This window comes from Mus musculus, chromosome 5, assembly GCF_000001635.26.
Source record: "Mus musculus strain C57BL/6J chromosome 5, GRCm38.p6 C57BL/6J".
In the NCBI taxonomy this organism is placed as follows: Eukaryota; Metazoa; Chordata; class Mammalia; order Rodentia; family Muridae; genus Mus; species Mus musculus.
The window spans coordinates 140,696,656-140,722,859 of NC_000071.6; the positions used below are offsets into that span (position 1 = coordinate 140,696,656).

At 51.6% G+C, this 26,204-nt stretch overlaps 2 protein-coding genes across 29 annotated transcripts in view; one reads left to right on the top strand and one right to left on the bottom strand.

Annotated features, from left to right (window-relative positions):
• The window catches only part of Iqce (IQ motif containing E), a 39,851-nt gene extending 34,103 nt beyond the window's left edge, over positions 1–5,748 (bottom strand). For 5 of the 17 annotated variants that reach the window (XM_006504741.4, XM_006504744.4, XM_006504745.4 and 2 more), the window contains exons 1-3: positions 5,527–5,713; positions 3,030–3,077; positions 353–398 (exon numbers count right to left, since the gene is read on the bottom strand). In XM_006504741.4, the coding sequence (XP_006504804.1) occupies positions 353–398; positions 3,030–3,077; positions 5,527–5,562 (130 nt within the window). In that variant the 5' untranslated portion in view covers positions 5,563–5,713. Of the gene's footprint in view, positions 1–352; positions 399–3,029; positions 3,078–5,286 lie in introns of all 17 variants that reach the window. The other 12 variants (XM_030254856.1, XM_030254855.1, XM_030254854.1 and 9 more) reach the window with 5 other exon arrangements.
• Positions 5,749–8,107: 2,359 nt separating this feature from the next.
• Positions 8,108–22,724, top strand: Brat1 (BRCA1-associated ATM activator 1). 12 transcript variants are annotated; one of them, XM_011240975.3, is made up of 15 exons: positions 8,129–8,420; positions 9,298–9,441; positions 13,209–13,355; positions 13,483–13,637; positions 14,851–14,998; positions 15,850–16,246; positions 16,398–16,517; positions 17,638–17,729; positions 17,912–18,030; positions 18,105–18,291; positions 18,484–18,557; positions 20,037–20,139; positions 20,274–20,372; positions 20,489–20,664; positions 21,247–22,724. In XM_011240975.3, the coding sequence occupies exons 3-15, from the start codon at positions 13,316–13,318 to the stop codon at positions 21,940–21,942; spliced, it is 2,406 nt and encodes an 801-aa protein (XP_011239277.1). In that variant the 5' UTR covers positions 8,129–8,420; positions 9,298–9,441; positions 13,209–13,315; the 3' UTR covers positions 21,943–22,724. The 12 variants fall into 12 exon arrangements, 11 of the variants coding, with proteins under 11 accessions (XP_006504738.1, XP_006504741.1, XP_030110299.1 ...); XM_030254441.1 differs by having other exon boundaries at positions 8,135–8,420; positions 15,850–16,222; XM_006504675.2 differs by lacking the exon at positions 13,209–13,355 and having other exon boundaries at positions 8,108–8,573; positions 14,854–14,998.
• Positions 22,725–26,204: the final 3,480 nt, after the last annotated feature.

Genomic DNA, 26,204 nt, shown 5'->3' on the forward strand with positions numbered 1-26,204 from the left:
AGGGCTTCCACGTGCACACATGTGCACATGTGTATGGGTGTGTAAGCACAGAACACAGGTTGCCTTTCATTGCAGCTGTACCCAGCTTTGAGAAATCAAGAGAAAGGAAAGGCCATCTCTGCTCTGTTCTGTCCGATGGGAAGCCCAGTGGGATGGTGGCCTGCGTAGTGCTCTGGGACAGCGGTCCCCAAACAAATACAGGCAACCCTGACGCCACTGAGTCCCCTCCTTCCACTGCATCTGAAAAGAAACATCCTTCGCTTTCTCCCGGATGCAGGGGAAGGGCCATTCCTGCCACACTGCAAGTCGAGGTGGGAATGAGTGGACCGAGATTACGTCCAGCCATACTTACTTGGTGATGTGGAAGGAGGTTTGTGGAAACTTTTCCTTTTTGTTTTCTGAAAGAAAGAAGCAATGACCCATGTTAGGCTTCCTAAGAGCTCTGTTGGAAAACTTCACCATACTCAAGCGGCCAGAGAGAGAGAGAGAGACAGGCCCTGAGAGAGACCCTGGCCAGGAGACCTGTCAGGTCTTGAGGTACTCCATAGTGTAGATGCTCCTATGCATGGGTTGGGAGTCAGGAAGGTCACATCAGGAAGGTCACTCTCCCTAGTTGTGAGCACTCAGAAGACAGAGGCAGGCAGATCTCTGAGTTCAAGTCTGGCTTAGTCTTCAGAGAGAGAGTTCCAGGACAGTCCAGGCTACACAGAGAAACCTCTTCTTGAAAGAACAACAAACAAAGTCTCCTGTGCTGTCCTGAGGCTTGCTCTGCCTGCCAGCGAGCACCTGTGTGTCCACAGCAGATGCACAAAGAGGAATCCCTTGTATGTAAGTCCGTGGCAGATCCCCACTAAGGAAGAGAAACCCAGCAAAGAGGAGGACCCTGTATGAACAACAGTCTCTATAGCAACCAGACGCCCATGCAGTCATGGCAACAAGGTCCTGCAGCTTCTAGGGTGGCTATAGAGAGTGACCTGCCTTTCCAAGCAGCACAAGGCCAGGCGTGAGGGCCACAGCCCATGGCAAGTCCTGGCTCCCCTCTGGTGGAAACACTGTCCTCTATGCCCCAGAGAGATCTGGACACTGCTTGGGGCTTTCTAGGTGGCTCCTTCCCCGGACCATGGCATCAGGATCGCGTCTGTGGTGAATATCTTAGGGCTCATGTCCCTGTGATATAAAGAGGAGTGCTCCTGGCTGTGGGACACATGTCACAAAACAGTTTCCTTCCAGATTGAAAGATTCAGTCCTGCAGGGTTGCTCCTCAAGCATGAAGGTAAACGACTCAAACTAGCCCCAGGAAATCCCTCAGACTCAAACTAGCCCCAGGAAGTCCCTCAAACTGACCAGACTCATTAGGCTTCTCCCTGTCTAAGAAAGCAACGAAAACCTAAAGTTACTCTCAGACAAGACAAGCTTCAAGCAAGGCTCCCAGACTCTGGGACTAGAGCATCTGCCCGGGAAAGATCTAGACTGGAGTCATTTGGAAAGGACACTCTCCATCCTCCTGCGGACTGTGTACTGTGCTCCAGGGTCCCAGCTCTGTGAGCTGTCACCCACACTTGGGTGTGCCTTGGCCATGCAGCTGTCTTTGAGTCACTCTGGTCCTAAAGTAACCCCCTTGCCAATAGCCCTCTAAGCAACTCCTTCACCGAGCGGCACTGTCAGTCTGTCATGGGATCCCAATCTGGGGTGAGCTGTTTCATCTCCCCAGGAAAAGTTTTATCATACAATAACCGTGGTCCCTCCTCGGGGTCGGTGGGCATGTTAAGCCTCCTAAGCATAGCTGAGGCTTCCCATGTTGGGGCCCTTCAGAGCTCATGTAGAGATAGAATCAAGTAACTTCTCAGGCTAGCCACTAACTGAGCATTCAGCACGCTTCTCTTTGCCGCTCAGCACAATTCACAAAGAACCTGGGACTCTAGCTAATTTCCAGGGGCACTGAGAGTGTTTTGCCAATGTAAAGTGCCTGCCTAGAATCCCCAGTGAGGGGCTGGGGTGTGGCTCAGTGGTAGAGTCCCTGCCTAGAATCCCCCAGTGAGGGGCTGGGGGCGTGGCTCAGTGGTAGAGCCCCTGCCTAGAATCCCCCAGGGAGGGGTTGTTGTGTGGCTCAGTGGTAGAGCCCCTGCCTAGAATCCCCCAGTGAGGGGCTGGGGGTGTGGCTCAGTGGTAGAGCCCCTGCCTAGAATCCCCCAGAGAGGGGTTGTTGTGTGGCTCAGTGGTAGAGCCCCTGCCTAGAATCCCCCAGGGAGGGGAAACGGCATGGCTCAACAGTGCACCCTAGTTCCCTGCGGTCTGGGGATCCCATGTGAGTTGCTATGTGGATACAGGGAATTATGTCCGTGTGTACTTTGCTAAAGCACCAAGGGTCACTCAGCCATCTCTCTAGACCTTCACAGTTAATTTCTAGAACTAGCTTTAAAGTGATATTTATTATCTTCTTGTTGCTGCTACTATTGTTCAAGACAATGTCTTATGTAGCCCAGCTACACTATATAAGCAGAAGATGATCTTAAACTGATCCCCGTGCCTCCTCTGCTCAGATGCTAGGACCATGTTATGGGCATGGACATGGTTACCAGTTTATGCAGCATTAGAAGTGCAACCCAGGGCTGCATGCCTGCTAGGTAACTATTCTACCAACTGAGCTACAGTCCCAGCCCTCAAGATAGATTTTTTTTTTCCAGGCAGGGTTTCTCTGTGTAGTCCTGGCTGTCCTGGAACTCATTCTTTAGACCAGGCTGGCCTCAAACTCAGGAATCCGCCTGCCTCTGCCTCCCAAGTGCTGGGATTAAAGGCATGCGCCACCACTGCCCGGCTTGAAATAGATTTCTAATAAATAAATACATACATAAACAAAGTTTTAAAATGAGAATCTCAATTATTTAGGCTCAGCTAACAGGGTGATACTTCGACACCAGAAGCAGCTCTGGACACCCGTGCCCTGGGTCTAGTGGCATCTGGGGGACACTGCTTTACACACAACATCCAAGGACACAGACATGGGGGCTGGCACTCCTGCCTGTACTCACCGACTCAATGTCAGATTCAAAGGTAATAGCAGACAGACTGTCATCTCCCTGGAAGAAATGCACACAAGGTCACTGGGAGGCAGCTGCTCAGGTACAGCAGTCCCAGAAGCACACTGCCTGTCCGAGCTGTGGCAACACACCCCAGTGGACCAGCACAAGGGAAGCTTGGGACATCTCCATCCTGCGACAACCGTGTACCGTGATGGTCAGAGAGGAGGAGGTGGGAGGAAGGGGATTTCTAGTCCGTAAGAGGACCTGGATTCGATCCAGATCCAGTGCTGGCGGGGGACAAAGGTGACTCTCTAGGGCTCACTGACCAGCCAGCCTAACATGTCACATGACATTCCTCTGCCCTCCATTCACGAACACACACAGGAAGAGGAGTGCCTGACCGGGGGTGGGGGGTGAGGGTAGGGGTGTCCATACTCACATACCCACAGGGGTGTGGTGGGTTCTCAGGCCAACAGTGTGCCTTTAGTAAGAGTTCTCAAGTCAAGAGAAGCAAGCCATCCCCCCTTAACCCCCGCTGTTTCAGCACCCCCGGGGGTACTCTGCTACTATTCAAAGAATGATGAGACTCTGCCCATCTTCTGGCAGAAGTTTTGCATACACACCTTTTAATGTCATGCTTTCTATTTAAAGATATGTAAACTCTATTTGTGTGTGTGTGTGTGTGTGTGTGTGTGTGTGTGTGTACATGTGTGCATGTATGCAGGTGCCAGGTGCCAGAAGAGGTTGCGGGATACCCTGGAGGTGGACTTCTAAGCAATTGTGAACTGCTCGGAATGGAGCTCTATCTGGCTGCCTATTTGTGTATGTGCGTCTGTGTGTGCATGCTTGTGGAGGGAGGTCTGAAACAGACCCTGTGACTGCTTTCACGCCTTTCCACTGTGACCTAGGCTCTCTTGCTAAACCCAGTTGTAGCTAGTCTAGCTAGCCAGCTTGCCCAGGGAGTTCCCCTGTCTTCAACTCCTGAGCATTTGGAATTACAGGCAGCAGCCATACCCATGGGTCTTGGATGTGGGTTCGGGAGTGCAGGCAAGCATTTTATCCACTGAGCCCAGTCTCCCCAGTCCTTGGTTACATTTTGGAACACCAACCTCCTGGAGGTGCAAGCCTGTAATCCTAGGATCTGGCAAGCTGAGGCAGGAGGAGGCTGAATTTGAGGCCAACCTGGGCTACATACAAAGAGCGTTTAAAAAAAAATACCGAAAATGCTAGCAACAAAATTAATGGTAAGAGTTATACAACTGTAGAAATATGATCTCTTTTTTAAAAATGTATGGGAGGAGATGCATATGAGAAACACAATTTATATTAATTGGATTTCTGTGGATGGCTAGGTTATGGTAACTTGCCATATGTATTGAAAGAGTCATGAACTATCTTTGTAATCTCAACACAAGAAATTTCATTAATTTATTCATTTACTTTACATCCGGTTCGAAGTCTTCCCCCACCAAGTCCCACCCTTAGTGGGGATGGTTTTAACTTCTTAAAGGTCTGGAGATGCAGTTCTGCGAGCGAGCCCGGTGAGGGGTGCGGGTGGGGGGCGCTCAGTGGTAGTCAGAAATTAAGTGCTTGCCTAGAATCCCCCAGTGACCCAGCTGGGGAGGTTTATCTGTAGCGCTCTAGTCTGGCATGAGGGTTTCAGTCCCCAGTAGCACCCAAAAAACAGAGATGAGGGAGCAGTTACTGGGGGCAGCTACTGAAGGCAGTGTTGAGAGAGCGACCTCCAAAACTAGGCAAATCTTGGAAAGCTTCGAGTGCAGGAACAAGTAGGGAATCCCAGCTGCTCTCTGCTGACCTAAGGCTTAGTCGTTCAGTCTGTTGTGGAGGCTCTCACAGGCGTCCCCTGGACCCTTGAAAGTCATATTTCACCATGGCCAGGTCCCTGCCTACCTCCCTCAGTGCCCTTCTAAATCTCAACTCCAAAAGCTTGCTTTCCGGTGTGCTACTTTCCCCGGCCTTGCGGCCTTTACATTTAATGCTCCTACTGGCTCTAAACCTGTACCAAGCTGCTCCCTACATCAGCCTATTGCCCTGTCCTATAGCCACCGCCCCTCTCCCACCGCCCCCCGGAATGTACAAAGTTCACTTGATACCGACACGCAGAGAGTGAGAGAGGCACACCTCTTCCAGAGATGACTCCCGGACCCGTGCAAAACTAGCCTTGGGGGAGGCTGGGGACAGGACTTCCCCCTTGCCCTGGATCGCTCCGGGGAGTCGCGAGACCACAGCCTACAGCAACACTTACGAGAGGAGCTTATCGTCGGCCGGCTGCAGCCTCAGACCCGCAGCGCGTGCGGGAGGGGCGCAGTCCCGGGGGCTTCCTGGAAGTAGTGGCCTCCGCGAGCGCAGGCGGGAGCTAGAGGCTGCTGGGGCGCGGGCACGGTGGCGGCCGACGCCCGGAGATGGCTCTTGTGCGGTAATAATCGGCCTGCCGGAGCTGGCTGCCACCGTGCGCCCTTCCTCCCTCCGCCCCAAGGCTCCTTACCGTCTCCGAGGCTATATCTGTGGTGCCCAGGCTCATAGCGGCAGCGCTGCGCGGCCTCCGGGTCCTGCGAGCTCTGCCCTCGGCTTGGGAGGCCTGCCAGCCGCCCTGGTACCATGGCAACCGTGCCGCGGCCACAGAGCCCCGGATGTGGTCCTTCCTCCGGAGCCCGACGAATCTTGTGCACGCGCAAAGTGTGCGCGAGCAAGGGGCCTACCAAGCACTCTCCCGGGGTTGCACGGCGCAATCCGTTCTTGTGGTCTTGTGGGCTTTTTTTTTTTTTTTTTGGTTGTTGTTTTGTTTTGTTTTGTTTCGTGGGATGCGTGAATTAATTGGCTTCCCGCAGGCAATACTAACTTTCTACCTGGAAGCCATGCTCTCAGATCCAACTTCAGGAGCCCGGGTTGGATTTCGGCAAACACTGGCTGCAACTATGTAGTCCAGTGGGCAGAGGTTCCGAGGGTCGCCATGTTGAGTTGAAAAGAGAGCATAAAGCACCATCCTTAACGATACGCAAGATTTGAGATTGGGGACATCAGCCTATTTACATGTTTGTTTTTTTTCTGTAAAGAAACTGAGATGTTGGGGGCCAAGGTGACTGACTCCCTAGTTGTTAGACCTGGGGTCTGGCGCCATGAGGATAAGACTGCCCATGGGCCAGCACCAACTGCTTTAAACCCTCAGCTGACGGTTTGCTATCACAAGCCTCTCTGAACTCTCCAGGATTCCGTGGCTTTCCAACCCAGGCCAGATAGGGAGCACTTCCCTGGTGGCCCAGCAGGCCAGTGATAGATGAAAACAGTATGTCATTTGCCTCTGTGTGTGTGTGTGTGTGTGTACACGCGCGCGCACGCGCGCGCGTGATCCTGTCTGCCTCATCAATGCTGGGGTTACAAATGTGTATCGCTATGCCCTCCTTTTATTTTGTCCCCTTCCGCCCCCATCCCATCTCCTTTATGGATTCTGGCGACTCCTGTTCTTAGGCTTGCAAAGGGACTATTCCCCAGCACACATTCATTTTTTTGAGTAAACAGCTCTCTGCAACTGGGTGGCTTTGCAACATTAAGCTTAATACAAGGATTCTCCTGGGAGGTTTTTTTTTTCTTGCTTGTCTAAGGACCCATGATTTGCCAAAGAATAACAGCCCAGACTCAGTATGTAAACGCAGAGTAGTTTTTTGGTTTTGTTTTTTTTAAGATTTTATTTATTAGCCTGGCAGTGGTGGAACATGCCTTTAATCCTAACACTTGGGAGGCAGAGGCAGAGGCAGAGGCAGGCAGATTTCTGAGTTTGAGGCTAGCCTGGTCTATAGAGTTCCAGGACAGTCAGAGCTACACAGTGAAACCCTGTTTATTTATTTAATGTGTATGACTACACAGTAGCTGTCTTCAGATACACCAGAATCCGTTACAGATGGCTGTGAGCCACCATGTGGTTGCTGGGAATTGAACTCAGGACTTCTAGGAAGAGCAGTCAGTGCTCTCAACAGCTGAGCCATCTCTCCAGCCTGCAGTGATATTTTCTGCAGAAGCCCAACATGCTGGGGTCTCCCATTACCAAGATAGAGACAACCAAGCTCACAGGTCTGATTTCCAGGGCAGATGAGCATTATCTTACTCTATCTCTAGGCATTCGGGAACCATGCCCTAAAAGAGATTGTGTGTGTGTGTGTGTGTGTGTATGTGTGTGTGTGAGACCTCGGGGCTGGGAACCAAACTCTGTTCCTCTGGAAGAGTAAAAGGTATTCTTTACCACTGACCCATCTCTCTAGTTCCCGATGGCCTACTTTTAATCTTTATTAGAAGAGCAGGCTGAAGTTGTGAAGAGTTGGTAACAATGGATGGCAGACAGAAGGCAAGCGGGGATAGAGGACTGGGGCTGTGAAGAGCTACAGAAATACAGGCTTTGGTGACTGGAGGGTCCTGACACTCTAGACCCCGGAGTTTAGCGCTACCCGCTGTGGGAACCGAGGGTTTCAGCACCGGCTGTGCTGACTCACCTGCTGCTGCCCACACCTAACGCTAAAGCTGAAAGCAAGGGCTAGAAGACCCAGTAAAATTCGGAGACCTTAAAAGCCTAGACACAAGGCGGGTGTGGTGGTGCACGCCTTTAATCCCAGCACTCCGGAGGCAGAGGCAGGCGGATTTCTGAGTTCGAGGCCAGCCTGGTCTACAAAGTGAGTTCCAGGACAGCCAGGGCTGTACAGAGAAACCCTGTCTCGAAAAACCAAAGGAAAAAAAAAAAAGCCTAGACACGTGGCCTGAGGCCAGCGAGGCCTTGCCTCCCAGCGGAAAGCCACGCCCACACCGAGCCCGCCTGGGGACGCTCCGCCCACTGCCTGCGTGGGCACGTACCATAGAACGCCCTGGCGGGGACGTGATAATTCCGAGAGATTGATACAGTGTGAAAATGCCAAACTGCACACAGCTGGAGCGCGTTTACAGGGTTTGAACCTTAGGGGTGATCGGAACGGCAGGGTCATCACTGGTCTCCAAGCGCGTCAACCCCGCTCTTTACACCCCTCCCCATGTCCGTCACGTGGTACAGACTTAGGGCGGGGCCTGTGGAGACGGAAACCCGAGCAACACTGAGGGGCGGAGCCTATAGCAACGTGGAGAGGAACTTCCGTCAGGGGCGGTGTCTGAGGGGTGGGGCCTCGTTGAAGGCGGAGTGAGACTTGAAGCTGGCGAGGTGGAGCCAATTCCCGCGGCGGGGCGGGGCCTGTGCTGTTGGGCCAGGCTCGCGTTGCGTGAAGCGAACTCTGAGATGGGGCAGGACCTGGGGAGGGCGGGGCCTCGGCCAGCGTAAAGCGGAATTTGCGGAGGGGAAGGCGGGGCCTGCCTTAGACACCGGAACCTCAGCGGGCGAGGCGCACGCAGGCCGGGGTGGAGATCCTGGTAAGGCGGAGTTCGAGCTTCGGCCAGGCAGTCTAATGGTGCATTTTGCACTCTCGGGCCTAATTCCCGTAGCGGAGGGATGCGGGGGCGGGATTAGAACCCCTAGGCTAACTCGCAGTCGCCGAGAGCGCACCTCTTACCCGGATTTGGGAGGTACGGACGATGCATGTCAGGGTCCAGACAGCACAAAAATCATTGCCCTCCAAGATGCATATTTCTGTCTTGAAGAGACACTTAGTTGGAGGCCGCGGGGTTGTCACTTGCAGCCTCTATCGACTTGGGCTGTGACACCCACCTTCCTGCGCACTCCTCCGTGGCTTGGAGGATTGTCTCATCCAGGTTTCTCTTGACCGTTGGGAACGGATTTAGGGATCAGGTGCCTGGGTGAACAGTCTCCTGCGCACCTGGCTGATCCCCTGACTGTTCTCGCAGCTAGGTTAATAGACAGCTACACCCCCACCCCATAACACCAAACCCCCAAGTTAACAGGCTTTGACAGCAAAGGCCTTGTGGCTCTGACTAACCTGTCCTCACCCACAGAGCAGCTTCTAGGGCTCAATCCTCTTGTCCAGGTTCCCCTGGACTGAGCTTAGCATCTTTGTGGACTTAAGAGTTCTGGTCCACAGGGCAGTGGTGGCTTGCCTTTAATCCCAGCACTTGGGAGGCAGAGGCAGGCGGATTCCTGAGTTCGAGGCCAGCCTGGTCTACAGAGTGAGTTCCAGGACAGCCAAGGCTACACAAAGAAACTCTGTCTCAGGAAAAAAAAAAAAAGAGTTCTGGTCCACGTGAAGTTGTCTGGGCCCATCCCCCAGTTAGGCTGCCTGTAACTAGGGTAGTTGGTATCAAATCTGTGGCTGACCTCTCCCTTCCTCTGTAGGAACTGCCTGCCTGATCATGGACCCAGAATGCTCCAGGCTCCTCCCGGCTCTCTGTGCTGTTTTGGCAGATCCCAGACAGCTGGTGGCAGATGACACCTGCTTGGAGAAACTGCTGGACTGGTTTAAAACAGTGACAGAGGCAGGTGAGGACACGGCTTAGAGAATTGTCCATCCACGTGGTGTCTTTACTTCATTTCCTTGAGGCCCTGTGGCTGTGGCTGATCAGGGAGAGGGGAGATGGAGTACTAGGGACTGACCTGAACTGTGGAGTCATGTAGTGACAGTCCCATTGGCTCCGACCACAGTTCACATTAGGAGTTTGCAGAGCACGCACCTACCTTGTTTTGCTGTCTTCTATGTATCTGGCTTGTCTTGAAGAAGTCAGATCTCTGGGTGGGTGTGGTGGGACCTGTCATCTAAAAGCCAAGACAAGAGGACATTAACAACGCTAAATTTGGGTTCAAGGCCAGCCAGAGTTACATCCTTTCTGTGTGGGTGGACCTTAATTTAATCACTGGCATTGTTGTATGTGTTTCCATTTTTTTTTTCTCCTGAAACAGGGTTTCTCTGTGTAGCTCTGGCTGTCCTGGAAATCACTTTGTAGACCAGGCTGACCTGGAACTCAGAGATCTGCCAGTGTCTGCCTCCTGAGCGCTGGGATTAAAGGAGTGCGCACACGACTCTTTTTTTTTTTTTTTTTTTTTTTTAAGTGCTATACTGGTTTTCCTTGAGCATGAGAGTTCCTGGGCAAATGAAAATTTTACCTCTCCTGTTTGATTGGTTGATCATGTTCTTCAGACAGGTTCCATTAGCCTTGTCTTGTCATTAATTCCTTCCTTCATTTCTTCTTTGGCTTATTCTGTTCTTTTTCTTTTCTTTTGAAGCATATTCTAACGTAGCCAAGGATGACCTTGAACCTCTGGTCCTCCCTTGTGTAGATCTGGATGCTGGGATGGTGCGGTATATACCATCACACCCTGTTTGTATTAGATGCTGAGGATAGAGCCAGGGCTTCCTACATAGCAGGCAAGCCCTTGATCAACTGAGCTTCAACCCCAGCCCTTACCTTTTCTTTTGTGTTTTGTCTCACCTGTTTTCTAAGTTATGGAATTTAAAATGATTAAAAGGTAACATGTTAGTTGAATCCTACAAGGTTTATTGCCTTGTACTTTTGTAATTAGGTTTTGAATTTGTGTATTTTGCTTTTTGAGACATGGTTTCTCTTTGTATCCTTGACTGTCCTTCTCTCTTTATAGACCACACTGGCTTCGAACCATTGAACTCTGAGATCCTCCTGCCTTTGCCTCCTGAGTGCTGTGATTAAAAGAGTATGCTAGTATACCTGGCCTCGTGTTTTTATATATGTGTGATACATGTCTGTGTGCTTGCATGTGTGTGTGTGTTGCATGCACACCCAGACATGTACTTCGGAAGGTCAGAGCAGGGCAGGAGGACATTATATCTTCTGCCATTCGTCTCCATCCACCTTATTGCCTCGAGGCAAGGTCTGTTATTACAGGAGACTGGGCCGCCCAGGAAGCTCTTGGGATTCTCTAGTTAGGATTAGAGGCTTTTGCAGCTATGCCCAGTCTTTTATATGAGTGCTGAGGATTTGAACTCAGGTCCTCGTGATTGAAGGACAGGCACTGTTACCCACTGAACCATCTTGTTTTTTGGAGGCAGCTTGTTTTTTGGTTCAGCTGTGTAGCCCTGGCTGGGCCTGGACTTACTGTGTAGACCAGACTGGCTTTGAACTCAGAGGTCTACCTGGCTCTGCCTCCGTCTGCCATGTTTAAGTGTGTGTACCACTACATCTGTCCTGCAAGTATTCTTAAACGGCTTTATTGAGATATGATTCACATGCACAGAGTCCACCCATTCAAAGTTTACCAGTTCAGCGGGGCATGGTGACTCAGGTCTACAATCTCAACACTTGGGAGGCCAGGACAGATGGGTTGCTACAAATTTGAGGCCAGCCTGGGCTACATAGTTCAGGGTCAACCTGGGTTACAGAAGGACATCCTATCTTGAAAATGCATATAAAATGAATGGATAGGAAATGAAGTGTGCCAGTGGAGTGGGCTTTAGTCAAGTTAGGGGGTGAATGGTCTCATTATGTAAACTTTTTGTTCCCAGCGTAGCTAGGTATCCGTTGGCAGGCAGTTCCCACCTCTCTCCCAGTTTCCTGTAATTTTTAAGATGTCCAACATAATAGAACTGAGCCTATTGGTGCAGGCTTATTAGCCCAGGTACTTGGGACTGAGGCAGGAGGATTGTGAGTTTATGGTCTCGGCTACACAGTGAGTTCAAGGCAACCTTGATCCTTTTGAAAGCAAGAGAGAGAGGGGGGGGGCTGGCAGCCAGATATGGCAGAGCACTTGGGAAGCAAAGGTGGGAGGATTAGGAGTTCATGGCTAGCCTCAGCTACACGGCAAATTCAAGGCTAGCCTGGATTAGAAGAACTTGTTCCAAAACAAACAAACAAACAAACACAAATGCAAAATCAATAACAACAAACAAAGAAGCGATGGGATGTAGCTCACTGGGTGAAGCCTTGGGTTCAGTCCCTAGCAACTGTCCCTTACTTTCCCAACAAAAGGAAAAAGCCAGGGCCAGGCCTGGTGGCACATGTCTTTAATTTCATCACTCAGGAGGCAGAGGCAGGCTGATCTCTGTGAGTTCAAGGCTAGCCTGGTCTACAGAGTTGAGTCCTAGGCTAGGGCTACATAGAGAAACCCTGTCTAGAAAAACAAAAAGGAAAAGAAAAGAAAAAGCTAGGCATGGTGCTACATGCCCATAATCCCTGCATTTAGAAGGTAGAGGCAGGAGGCTCAGCAGTTCAAGGCCGTCCTCAGCTACCTAACAAATTCAAGCCTGCCTCAAAACCCCAAAATGTTGCTCATGCTGAAGGGAACAGTTTTTACGTTTGTCCGTTAGATTGGCTTCCACTGTTCATGTCTGCTGTGTTCTTGGCGACCTATCCATGTAAGTGGTTCTCAGAGGTGTGTAAAAATCTAACTCTGAGACTGCAAATTCAACTTTTTTTTTTTTTTGGCAGTGTAGTCTTTAAATGGCTCCTTATTTATTACTTTTCTGTCTTTCTTTTCTCCTTCTTTCCTTTGGTGATACTACAGGTAGATAAGTATTTTATTGCTGAGCCACGTCCCACACCCTAGCCCCTCCTGGGGGATTCTAGGCAGGGGCTCTACCACTGAGCCACACCCCCAGCCCCTCACTGGGGGATTCTAGGCAGGGGCTCTGTGTGGAGTTACAGCCCTAACTCTTTGCTGGTTCTTATCTTTATGAGCTGTTATCTTTTATCTACTGTAAAGTTGAATTTGCAGTCTCAGGGCAAAGTTTTTACACACCACTGAGAAACACATGGATAGATTGCCAAGAACACAGCAGATGTAAGCAGTGAAAGCCAATCTAATGGTCAAGCGTGAAAACTGTTCCTTCCGGCATGGGCAGCACTTTTTTTTCTTTTTTTTGTTTTTTTTTTTTTGTTTTTTTTTGTTTTTTTGTTTTTTGTTTTTCGAGACAGGGTTTCTCTGTATAGCTCTGGCTGTCCCGGAACTCACTTTGTAGACCAGGCTGGCCTCGAACTCAGAAATCCGCCTGCCTCTGCCTCCCGAGTGCTGTGATTAAAGGAGTGCGCCACCACGCCCAGCTAGCACTTTTTTTAAAAGACTTACTTATTTAATGTATATGAGTACATATAGCAGAAGAGAACATATATCTCTCTTCAGACACACCAGAAGAGGGCATCAGATCCCATTACAGATGGTTGTGAGCCACCATGTGGTTGCAGGGAATTGAACTCAGGACCTCTAGAAGAGCAGTCAGTGCTCTTAACCACTGAGCCATCTCTCCAGCCCCATCTTTGTTTTTTTTTTTTTTTTTTTTTTAGGCAGACTTACCTGTAACCCAAGTTATCCATGAATTTGTAGGTGGCTGAGGATAACCTTGAATTCATGAGCCATCTGCCTCCACCTTCTAAATGCTGGGATTATAGGCATGTCGCACCATGCCTTTGGGGTCTCTTTAATGAGTTCAGGTTAGGAGCCATTGTTGTACATACCCATCTTTCTTGGACTCCTTAATCCTAAGGGGAAGGGATGTTGGAGCCACTTCTAGAGAGGCTGTCCATGGTCACTGTTCTCCTGGACGTCTTTTCTCCACAGAGTCTAGCCTCCAACTACTACAGGACCATCCCTGCTTAATGGAGCTCCTGTCCCATGTGCTGAAGCCACAGGACGTGAGCCCTAGGGTCCTCTCCTTTGCTCTGCGCCTTGTTGGGGTCTTCGCAGCCCAGGAAGACTGTTTTGAGTACCTTCAGGTGAGCCTTTGTCTCCCACGTGCTTGTCCCCAGAGGGCGGCCATCCTCTCTTCTGGAGTAGGAGCCATCTCAGTGCCTGGATCTCAGTGGCTGGCCCTGCTCCTGTGGCTGGCCAGCACACCAGGATTCTTAAGTCCACTGTCATCCCACATTGCTCCTACTTAGAAACATTTGCCAGGGACGTTGCTGGCTGACTTCCTGTTGTCACCCACTGTGTGATCCTTGGCCACCATCTGAGTATCTCTCTCTGTCCTAGGGCAGTGTGAGGCCCCTAGGACACTCCTGATGCTTTGTCTGTAGCACGGTCATGGATCGCATGGGGGAAAGAACACAGTGTTCTAGGTGAAGCAACTGCTTGCCACAGTCAGGGAGCTCCAGGTCTCGGGCATCTGTCGCCCTCCTCTGGCTTCCACATTCATGGACATAGACCCACAGATGTGTAACTAGAGAACTTTAAAATAACAAAAATCTTATAAAGAAAGGAGGAAGAAAAGAAATGTGGTGTTCTTCCTCTGACCTCTTTCCCATCTCAGGAGGGCAGAGCGGTGGTATGGGGTCCGGGAACAGTTGTGTGAAACCAACTGGCACTTCCACCCATCCTCTTGGTTTTTTGTTTTGTTGTTGTCTTTCATTTATTATTATTACTATTACTTTGACACAGTGTCTCTCTATGTAGTCCTGGCTGTCCTGGAGCTTGCTATATAGACCAGGCTGGCCTAACTCACATAGATCTGCCTGCCTCTGCCTCCCAGATGCTGGAATTAAAGAAGTGCACCACCACATCTGGTGTTTTTTTTTCCCCCCTGGTATTTATTTTTATTTTACGTCTGTGGGTGTTTTGCCTATGTGTATGTCTCTGGACCACATCCATGCAGTTCTTGTGGAGATCAGAAGAGGGCGTCACATCTCCCGGAACTGGGATTTATACAGTTGTGAGCCACCGTGTGGGTGTTGGGACCTGAGCCAGGTTTCTTTACTGAAGCAGTCAGTGCTCCTAAGCCCTGAGCCATCGCTCCAGCCCCATGTGTTCTTTCTTGAGATGAGATCTTACCATGTATTCTTGGCTCATCTAGAATTCAAGGAGACTCACCTGCTTCTGCCTCTGAGTGCCAGGATTAAAGGATGTACTACCAAGCATGACTCTCCCGTCCTGAAAACGGCCAACAATAAACCCTGCTCCCTCCGCATTTCTCATGCTTTCTTTGCTTCCTAGCAGGGAGAGTTGTTGCTGGGGCTCTTTGGGGAGTCAGGTGCCCCCGGCTGGGCAGCCTGGAGCATCCCAAGTGTGCGCAGCGGCTGGATCCAGGGTCTGTGCTACCTGGCACACCACCCTAGCGCCCTGCACTTCCTGGCTGACAGTGGTGAGTATAGCCCATACCCTGTCCCAGCTCACCAACAGGGCCTCCTGTCTCTCTGCCTGTGCTGTGGGATCTCCAAGAAGCCCATGAACCTCTCTGAATCCAGTCTTCTCAGCTGAGAAAGTGGTGGTGGTCCAGGCTTGTCAGTATAAGCACAGTGACTGTAGGGAAATGTATCTTTGATTCCTAGGGTCTGGGATGGCTCCTGCAATTACGTCCTGTCAAATAGTCTTGAGTTTGTCCTGTAACATAGAACTGGTTAGAAGCTCCATTGGCCCCAGGCGGTGCTGGCACATGCCTTTAATCCCAACACCTGGGAGGCAGAAGTAGGCAGGGTTCTGGGATCAAAGGCAAATGTTGCTTATTTTTTTCTCCAAATCCAGCTTAGGTGGAAATAAAGTTAGGTATCAGTGCAGGGAGGGGATATTTCTGTGTGTGTAAAAATCAGCTGTTTCCAGTGCCTCGGCTCAACTTACTTGGTGTGGGAAGCCTCTCTCCCTGCAGCAGGCTTTTGTCTTTTTTTAATTTTAATTTCTTGGTGTTGGTGCAACCTAGGAGGCAGAGGCAGATGGATACACACACACACACAAACATACATATATAAGTTCAAGGCTAACCTGGTTTGGAGCAAATTCTAGGACAACCAGGGCTACACAGTGAAACCCGGTCTCAAAAAAAAAAAGAGAGAGAAAAGAAGAAAGCATTGGCTTTAAAGCCAGCATGCTAGAGGCTCATGCTGGGTTTCCTTGTGAGCAGAGGGGAGTCTCGGTGCTTTCCAAGGCCCGAAGGGTATGATGGATAGGTGTCCTCTGTGTGCCTCCTCATCCGGTGTGACCTTTTGCTGCCCGCTCCAGGTGCTGTGGACACGCTCTTCTCCTTGCAGGGAGACCCCAGCCTGTTCGTCGCCTCAGCAGCCAGCCAGCTCCTAGTACATATCCTGGCTCTGTCCATGCAAGGTGGAGCCCCAGGGTCCCCCGTCCCTGAAGCTGCTGCTTGGCCTATGTGTGCCCAGAAGATTGTGAACCATGTGGATGAGTCCCTGCATGCCAAAGCCACCCCCCAGGTCACACAGGCCTTGAATGTCCTGACTACGACCTTCGGGCGCTGCCATAACCCCTGGACAGGGGTCCTCTGGGAGCGGCTAAGTCCCCCTGTTGCCCGCCTGTTTGAGAGAGACCCCATTCCAGCCGTGCACGCGCTCATGGACCTTCTTCTTAGTGTGGCCAGGTCAGGGGGCTGCGGGGACTCGGGGTGAGTGACCGTTGTCTGTGAAGCGTCAGAGCAGCTGATGCTTCATGGGGAGGACCCTAAGGATGCCTTGGGACAGGGCATCTGCAGGACTGGGCATAATTGCAGCTGTCCAGTTAGACTCTGATGGAGGCCTGGCTTTTTCTTTCTCCAGGTCGCCTGTGTTGAATTTTGCAGCCTGTGGCCTGTGGGAGATGCTGGCCCAGACTCTGAGCCGCCTGAGCCCCATACAAGCTGGGCCTCTAGCCCTGGGGACCCTGAAACTTCAGCACTGGTATGATTGGGGGAGCTGAGAGTGTCATAATAATGGTTGGGGAACTTTGGAAACCGGGAGCCAAATGTGAGAATGGGCCAGGTGGGATGGGCAGCCAGGTGGGAGAGCAGTCAGGTGGGATGGGCAGCCAGGTGGGATGGGCAGCCAGGTGGGAGGAGCAGCCAGGTGGGATAGGCAGCCAGGTGGGATGGGCAGCCAGGTGGGATGGGCAGCCAGGTGGGATGGGCAGCCATGTGGGAGAGCAGCCAGGTGGAATGGACAGGTATTAAAGCACTGGCTGCCTCCTCCTGTCCCTCTCTCCCTCCATTTTCTTCCCCTTTGTCTCTCTTTTTCCTCCTCAGTACTTGGTATGGAACTTAGCATTTTTTATACATGCTAGTCAAATGCTCTACCACTGAGCCACGTCCTCCATTTCCTCACTGGGGGATTCTAGGCAGGTGTTCTGTCATAGAGCCATACCCACAGTTCTCTTTTTCTTCTTATTTTGAGACAGTCTTCACTGAATTGCCCAGGCTGACCTGAACTCACTCTTCAGGTCAAGCTGGCCTTGAACTTTATAATTCCACCTCCACCTCCTAAGCAGCATGGGCCATACCACACTGAGCAAGAGACAGAGCTATATCAAATAAAAGTTTGTGGTACCCCAGAGCTAAAGCTAACTTCTGTGCTGTCTGTAGCTGTCCTCTTACCTCCGATAAGGCTGAGCCAGGCTCCTGGAACTCCCTAGCCTGTACCCCATGGGGTGTGCAGAGGTGTGGGCTGCCGAATGTGGGATGCAGGGAGGAAGCGTGCTCAGTTCATCAGAGTGGGCCATCGCGTAACGTGTAAAGGGACACCTCAGGTCATTGAACACAACATGAGCGCATTGGGCATTGCCCTAGGAGCCAGGAAATTCCCAGTCAGTCTGATCAGGGAGTGTAGCCAGCCTTTCTGGGGCCCCTGAGGATAGCAGGGCCAAGCCTTGGTCAGTCCCTTCCTCCTACCTGGTTCCTAACTAGCAGCTTACAGAGGAGCTGTTTCAGAGGAGCCTCCACCCTCGCTTGTACTGAGCCACCATAGACTCTCTAGGATGCTCAGATTGTGGCCAGAGTATAACCCTCATCCTGTACTGTGTCCCCAGTCCCCAGGAATTGAGGACCCAGGCCTTTGGAGTCCTCCTACAGCCACTGGCCTGTATCCTGAAAGCTACCACTCAGGCCCCTGGACCTCCAGGTATGCAGGGAGGGTGGAACCCTCCATTCTTAGGCAAAGAAGAGTGAGCTACCCTAGTCCCATGCAGACCTCCCCCAACTAATGATACAGGCAGACAGCATCCCTGACCAGCCCCGGCCCTGAGCTTGAGAGCCCTTGCTTGGATGGTGGTCACTAAAGGGATGCTGTTGTCTTTGCCTTAGGCTTGCTGGATGGGACTGTGGGTAGCTTGCTGACTGTGGATATACTCTTGGCTTCAAAGTCAGCCTGTGTGGGACTCCTTTGCCAGACTCTGGCTCACCTGGAGGAGCTGCAGATGCTGGTGAGTATAGGTATGCCTTGTGTCATTGAGCCACATGACCCCGGGGCCTCTGCTGATTTTGCTTCCCCCTGCAGCCCCAGTGCCCCTCACCCTGGCCACAGGTGCATCTGCTGCAAGCTGCTTTGACTATATTGCATCTCTGTGATGGCTCAGCGGACCCCAGCTCCAGTGCAGGAGGCCGTCTCTGTGGGACTCTGGGTGGCTGTGTTCGTGTCCAGCGAGCAGCCCTTGACTTCTTGGGGACCCTGTCTCAGGGGACAAGTGAGTGCTGTTTTCTCGTGGTCCTAAGTTCCAACTTTCTCTTCTTTCTTCTGGGGGTGTCCATTGGGCTCTCAGGTAGCCCTCGGGGAGCTTCTGACCCCTGCTTCCATAGAGTTTGGAATCCATGCTCCCTTCCTGGCGGTGGGCTCTGGGTAGATGTTGGTTTGATGTTTCTACTCATATCTGTTTCAGGCCCCCTGGAGTTGGTTCTGGAGGTATTTGCTGTTCTCCTGAAGACCCTGGAGAGCCCAGAGTCCAGCCCCATGGTACCGTAAATGGGTTCTGGGAAGGCTATACAGCTGGGGACCTTCTCACTTAAGAATGCTTCCACTAGAGGCTACCAAGCCACTGCCCAGAGTGACCTTTCCGGGTGTATTGGTACACACCTGTGATCCCCCCACAGATGTGGTACAGACTGGAGGATCATGAGTTCAAGACCAGTCTGGGCTACAAAGAGACCCTGACAAGCTGGGTATGGTTGTACACGCCTTTAGTTTCAGTATGTGGGAGGCAGAGGCAGGCAAATCTCTAGAGTTTGGCCAGCTTCGTCTACAAAAGGATTTCCAGGACAGCCAAGGTCACATAGTGAGACCAAGAGGGGACAGAGACCCTTGACCCCAGAGTCAACACTGGTAGCAATGGCTGCATGGGACCCAGGATCGGATCCATCTGGGTGAGGCTTACAGCTAAAGGCTTCTCTAATATACATATTTAAAAAAAAAATTCCAGTGCAGGGGAAGGGGGAGTTTCTTCCCACCCTCGGCTATTTATTTTCCCAGATGAAAGACACACAGTCTTAATGTATTGTTAAATATGCCTTAGGCAGCACAATAGCTGGGCAGCTGCCTACCTGCCACACTGTTAGAATCCACTTTGCTACTGATAACTCCAAGTTACTGCTTGCCAATTCCTGTGTTCTGTTGGGGCTGCTTTTGACTCCAGTCGACTCGCTCACGTGCCACGTTTTAAAGGCTCAGCTGTCCCAGTGCAGCACCGTTCTCCTTTTTCTTCCTCTTCCTTGTGGTCCCAGGAGCCCTAAACCCCGCCTGTGTCTCTTCTTCCCAGCCATTGGCTGCTGGCATCTTCCTTTACCAATCAGAATTAACTGGGGGCAGGGTTCTCTGGTGTCTTACACTGCCTTTGGGGCAGTTTTGGGGGACCCAACTTAGCATTTAGTATAAGCAGCATTGGTCCGACCCACAGCAGACTTCTGAAGCTATAGAGGAGCCAGGGATGGAGCTGCAGGAGGGGCATGACAGACATACAGCCCAGTGTCCTAGGGAGTTCTTTCCTCTCAATGGCTTTGTTTTTATATTTTTGAGACAGGATGTTACTCTGTTGCCCGAGCTGGCTGGCCTCTAGTTGGCATTCCTGCTGTCTGCAGCATGCCCTACCTTTCACAGAATTCTTAGGAGGGAGGGAAGGGGACTAGGGGAAGATAGGTTCTCATGCACTCCCCTGCTCCTGCTCCTGGGTGTAGACTTAGTGCCAGGTGCTGCAGGCAGAATGGACCAAAGAAGGAGAGGCTGGGGTGGGGGTTGGGGTGGGGGTTGATGTCATATCCACATGAAGAGGTCCCATCACCCCAGGCAGGGCTTCTGAGGGGGGCATCCCATCCCCTTCAGTCTCTATGTCTGAGAGGCTAGACTGCACTCAACTTGTGTTTCTGTGCCCACGAGTGGCGTGGTGCAGGGACGGGGACATGGTAGCATGCTACTCCTACCCTCTAGCCTGTCCCATTCTAGGTCCTAAAGAAGGCCTTCCAGGCCACACTCAGATGGCTCCAGAACCCACACAAGACCCCCAGCAGCTCTGATCTCAGCTCCGACGCCCTGCTGTTTCTCGGAGGTAACCCTAGCTCCTTGCAGAGCTGTATCAAGTTGGAGCTGTGGGGCAGGGGGCAGCTGGGAGCTGGGCAGGGTGTCCCTCAGGGAAGGCAGAGTGTGACTCTAGAGGCCACTGACCTCCCCTTCCTGGTACAGAGCTGTTCCCCATACTACAGAAGCGCCTATGCAGCCCATGTTGGGAGGTGAGGGACTCTGCCCTGGAGTTCCTGACGCATCTGATCCGACACTGGGGAGGTGAGCACCCTGGGGACAGGAGTGTGTATGTTGTGTCTATGTGTCCTGCTGGCTTTGGGGCTCTCACTACCTGAGTGGCCTTTGATCACATCTGTGTGGCATTTGACCCCCCCCAGGGCAGGCTGACTTCAGAGAGGCACTGCGTTCCTCAGAAGTACCCACACTTGCCCTCCAGCTTCTCCAAGACCCAGAGAGTTACGTCCGAGCAAGTGCCGTGGGTGCCGCTGGGCAGCTCTCCAGCCAGGGTCTGCAGGCCGCTCCCGCTAGCCCCGAGAACTCGCAGGCCCAACAGGTAGACACAGGGAGTTGGTGAGCAGCTAGCCAAATCTGTAGCAACTGCTTCTGAGAGGGGGACCACCAAGGAGTGGGGGGCAGTCGGGCATAGTGCCTGTGCTCTTTCTGACACCCCACCCTGATAAGCAAGGGCAGGGCTGGAGGAACTCAGAACACATCGTGTTGAGGGACCAGAGCAGCACATGGCCCGTGCTATGGCTGAGTACTTACGTCTCCTGGGTTCCGTCCTTGGCTCGTCACTGTATTAGTTGGATTTCTTGCTGCTGAATCAGAATTCCTGAAGAAAGCAGGTTAAGGAAGTGAGTTCGTTAGGGCTCATAGTTTGAGGGTGCCATCCTCCTGGTTGGGTGAGCCGTAGTGGTAGGAGCTTGAGGCAGCTGTAGTCAGGGTGCAGAGAGATGGACGCTGGCACCTGGCTCACGTTCTCCTTTCTATTCAGTGTGAGACCCCAGCCGTTCTGTGCCTTAGCCTTCCCTAGATGCTCTATCACGGTCACTCAGAGGGCGGTCTCATAGCTGCATTGGATCCTTGACAAGTTATCAGGGTCGGGCCGACTTTTTTGGAATTCTCCAACCTGCAGGGCCTACTCATGGACCTTATGCATATCCTGTCCACTGACTCAGAGGGCTTCCCTCGAAGGGCTGTGTTACGGGTCTTCACGGACTGGCTGAGGGATGGCCATGCTGACGTGGTTCGAGACACGGAGTGGTTCGTGGCCACTGTTCTCCAGGCAGTGAGCCGGGATCTGGACTGGGAGGTCCGAGTGCAGGGTTTGGAGCTGGCACGGGTGTTCCTCACCCAGGCACTGGGCCAGCCCAGCCTCCACTGTCCCTATACAGTGGGCCTGCCCAGGGCCTCCTCTCCCCGCCCACACCCGGAATTCTTGCAGACTCTCTGCCGTCTGCCGCTCTTTGAGTTTGCCTTTTGTGCCTTGCTTGACTGTGACCGACCGGTGGCCCAAAAGGCCTGTGACCTGCTCCTCTTCTTGAGGGACAAGACAGTTCCCTGCAGTAGCCCTCGGGAGGCAGGGGACAGCCCCAACTCAGCCTCAGTGGAGGCTGCCCTGCAGAGGTGGCGGGAAGGAGAGCAGGCCCAGCCCCTAGGGGACCTGGATCCTGAGGCCATGCTAGCCATCCTCAGGGCCTTAGACCTGGAGGGCCTGCAGGGCAGGCTGGCCAAGAGCAGCGACCATGTGGAGAAGAGCCCACAGTCCCTGCTGCAGGACATGCTGGCCACGGTGGGTGTGTTGGAGGAGAACGAAGCTGACTGCTACTAAGGCGTGTCCACGTCCTGTCCCTGTTTCCATCCTGTGCCAGCAGGAGGACCCCAGCCCAGGTCAGCAGCTCAAGAGACCCTGCAGGGGGTGGATCACATGTTTTAAGCCGGGTACGATAACACACCTATGATCACAGCGTTTAAAAGACCAAGGGAGGAGAATGTAGAGTTCCCGGCCAGCCTGGACTAGATAGCAACCCTGTCTCAAGAAAACCCAAGAAATCAAATCAAAACAAAATCTCCACCCTTTGTGTGCTGTGCATGCAGACCGGAGGCCAGCCTCCAGTGTTCTTCCTCAGGTGCTGTCCACCTTGGTTTTTGAGAAAAGGTCTCTCACTAGGACTTGGTACTCCCTGATGAGGCTTGCCAGTGAGCTCCAGGGATCCCGCCACCACCTCCTCAGCACCGGGATCATAATACTGTATCCCTGTGCCTGGGTCTACATACATGGGTGCTGGGATTTGAACTCAGGTCCTCATGCTTGCACGGCAAGCACTTTACCCACTGAACCATCTCCCCAGGTCCCACAGAATCCTACTTTCCACGTGTTATTAAAGAGGTGGCTTGTTTTCTGCTCAGAACAGGTAGTACTGATGTCTATAACCTTCAATTGTGTATGTGGATTAACAAAGCCCCACTGTGATCTGCATATGGCCTTCAGCTCTCTGCTCCGTCACCCAACGTTTGAAAGTCCCATAATCTTTAAAGAATTCAGATACATTAAAAGTTCAAAGTCACAACTGTGGGTCCTGTAAAATAAAATAAAAAAAAATTTTTTTTAAAGTTCTGTCTTCTCTTTGAGGGTAGAACCACAGCACAGTTACAATCAAAGCAAACCCAACATCCAGCAGTGTAAAAACCTCAGTGTCTGACATTTAGAGCTCACTCTAAGCTCCTGAGCTCCAGAGGGCTTGGGCTTCTTCCCCCACTTCCCGGCTCCGCCATCCACAGCGCACACCACTGGTTATCCCACAGTCCTGGGGTCTCCACCGCAACTGAAACTGCACCTTCATCAGTGGCCTCTCCTGAGTCCTTTCCATGATAGCTTTAATCTTGTAGCTTTTATGTGACTGACCAGTACCACATGAGATTTTTTTTTAAACTAAGTTTATCTGGCAGCTTGAGATGCAGCCTTGGTCCCCTCTGGACCACAGAGGGGTGTGTTGACCCTGAAGAGTTCCTTCCTAGAAGATTTACCTCAGTGGTGCTGGTCTCTGTTAATCACAACTGATTCTTCAGCCCCAGCTGACCAGAAAGATTCTGATTTTAAATATATCACATGAATGGTCCTGATAGTCTTAGTGTCCTCCTAAAACTTCACAAGCCAGGCCTCTATTATCTGCATTTCTCTGAACACTACTGTCAGCTCCCACATAATAGCCCCTTAGGCTTTGAGCAGTCAATGGCGTTTGCAGTTCTAAGTTCCAAACACTTGTACAATCCTCAAAACATCATGCTCGGGTCAGTCAACAATACCCCACTCCTGGTACCAAGTTCTGTCCTACTTGTTGTCTATTGCTGTGATGAACATGGTTGTCTTGTTAGAGTTTCTATGGCTGTGAAGAAACCATAGCAATTCTTACAGTGGAAAACATTAAATTGGGGCTGGCTTGCATGGTGCAGGCAGTCATGGTCCATGTCTACATCTGGATCAGCAGACAGCAGGAAGAGAGTGACAGGGCCTAGCCTGAGCACTCAAAAAAGCCCACACCCTAGTAATACATGTCCTCCAGCAAGGGCACACCTCCTAATTGTGCCACTCCCTTGACCCAGTGGGTACTGTCTTCATTTAAACTACCACAGTTCCCCACCTTGATGCCAAGTAGGCAAGGAATTAGGAGGAGACTGAGGGAAGAGCTGTATCTTGGCAGTGGTATCTCCTGACAGCCAGGATGGCCCTTTACGGCTAAACATTGTTGAAACTGCAGTCAGGTTGTTCTGGTTACATTGGAAACACTGGGGCTCGCTTTCTCTCACGTGTGCTGATGAAGTAAAGGGACCTTCAAAGGACTCTGATAAGACAAACTGACCAACCATTCGGGGACTAAAACAAAACAGACTCAATGTTTAGAGCATTATAGCGTCACTTGCAGTACAGATATACCTTCTTTGTAGAGCTCATGGGTAGAGATGCTCTGAAAGGAAGGTTAGGTCTACCATGATCAGGGATGGGAACAGGGTAAACCAAAGAAGGAACTGTTTATTTTTGACTCACAGTTCAAGGGTACTCTCATCTCAGAGAGGGAGACATGGCAGCAGCAGGAGGAGGCAGCTCACACGGGCATCCTCAGTAAGCAAGCGTGACGAGAGAAGGATGCTGGGGCTCGGCTTGCTTCCTCCTTTTTATTAAATACAGCCTGGGAGATGGTGTCACTCATTTCGTGTATATCTTCCCACCCCAGTTATGCAATATACGAACCTCTTCACAGGCTTGCCCAGAGAGGACTGTAGTGCCTGTCCTGGTGACAGTGTTAGCAGTCACATCAGACCTCTTTGCACTTACTGGAAGGAGGAATGAGACATCTTTACTCTTAGTCAGAAAGCGTTGTGCATGCAGTACATTCCTCTTAGGCAGATCTGAGCTTCTGGAAGTCATATCGTTATCTGTTAACAATCCTCTGGGCAGTTCAGGGTGTCACAACAGGTCGAGAGATATGACTTCAACCCATTCTTCTGACCAGTAATTCAAGTCCTGCAGATTCAGTCCTCTGTAGTGTAGCGTGCTGATTGTGAGAGAGAAGCCCAACCCCCACTGCCCAATTTGCTACCTGCCAGTCAGGCTGCACCCTCAGCCTGGCAGAGCCTCACTTCCCTTGTCTGTGAAGTGGGGTGCCCTCACCAGATGTCTTAGGGTTGACATTGCTGTGTAAACTACCATGATCATAGCAAGTGGAGGAGGAATGGATTTATTTGGCTTATACTTCCGAATTAAAGTCCGTTCTTGGAGGAAGTAGGGTATCGAATCAAGCAGGGCGGAGCCTGGAGGTAGGAGCCATTGCAGAGCCCACAGAAGGGCACTGCTCACTGGCCTGCTCTCTATGGCTTGCTTGGAACACTTCCTTATAGAACCCAGGGCCATCAGGCCAGGGGTGGCACTGTCCACAGTGAGCTGGGGCCCCCCAGGTGTATCAAGAAGAATGAACCACAGGCTTGCCTACCGGCCAACCTGGTAGGGGTATTTTCTCAATTCAGGTTCTCTCTTCTAAAATAACCGGCTCAACACCAATCCTGGAGAGAGAGGCCTGACTGAGACCCAGTGAGCAAATTTCACTGTGAGACACCAGGCCAGAACTGGAGGTCTGAACCTGCACTTCCGCTTCCGTGACCCACAAGTCTCCATTCTTGTTCTGTAGCAGAAAGCCCAAGTCTAGACAGTTTATAAAGTCAAATGGCTTCCTTAGCATTTCTGGGGGTTGGAAAGTGGAAACAGCATAGCCTCAGGGCCTGCCCGAGAGTACCTTAGCTGTGTCACTTATCGGGAATGTAGAGGAGAGATCTGGACCAAGCAGGTCACTCTTCATCGACAGGGTCCTGAGGACAAAGGACCAGGGATCAGAGATCAAGATAGAGCAGGTGGTCTCAGGAGGTCAAGGCTTCTGCCATGCCTGTTTATGAAGAAGTACAGCATCTTATATACTATTATTAGTGGAAGGACAAGAGAGGGTGGGGTCAGGGAAAGCCATCATACAATGGATGATGTCAGCAGGAGGCTAATGAAGCAGTGTTGCACAAGGCGAACAAGATGATCTCACGGGTGTCAGGGACAAGCACACAGAAGCTTCAAGATGGAGAAACTAGGGGGTAAAGGCAAGTTTCCAGGAACTGAACCCTTAACTCCTTCAAAGCCAGGCTCCAGCCTCAGACTGGACCTTGCTGAGCTGGCCCTGGGCAAGGACACGGACCTCTGAGAAAGCCTTGGATCACCTGGCTCTCAAAAGAGGAGGAACCAGGTTCATTCAGGAGCATGCTCAAAAGGCCAGATTTGCACCATCTGCTCCAGTCCCTCCACCCCTCACCCCAACCCTGTGTATGTGTGTGTGTGTGTGTGTGTGTGTGTGTGTGTGTGTGTAGGCTGTAGGTTGACATCAGGTATCTTTCTCTCTTTCTTCTCCTTCCTCTTGCACCTTTGGGTGAGTGCCCACAGAAGCCAAAAGACAGTGCTGGATCCCACGGAACTGGGGGACCCAGGTGGTTGTGATCCTCCTGATACGTTGTTGGGAAGAGCAGCCGGTCCCCTTAACCACCGATCGAGCTTCCCCACCT

Bases quoted from the DNA above. Each gene is read 5' to 3' on its own strand.
- Brat1 (XM_006504678.2), top strand. From the start codon at position 8,456: ATGGTGCATTTTGCACTCTCGGGCCTAATTCCCGTAGCGGAGGGATGC. The intron at 16,247-16,397 runs GTGAGTGACCGT...TTCTTTCTCCAG, and splicing joins GGGGGCTGCGGGGACTCGGG to GTCGCCTGTGTTGAATTTTG. The intron at 18,031-18,104 runs GTGAGTATAGGT...TTCCCCCTGCAG, and splicing joins TGGAGGAGCTGCAGATGCTG to CCCCAGTGCCCCTCACCCTG.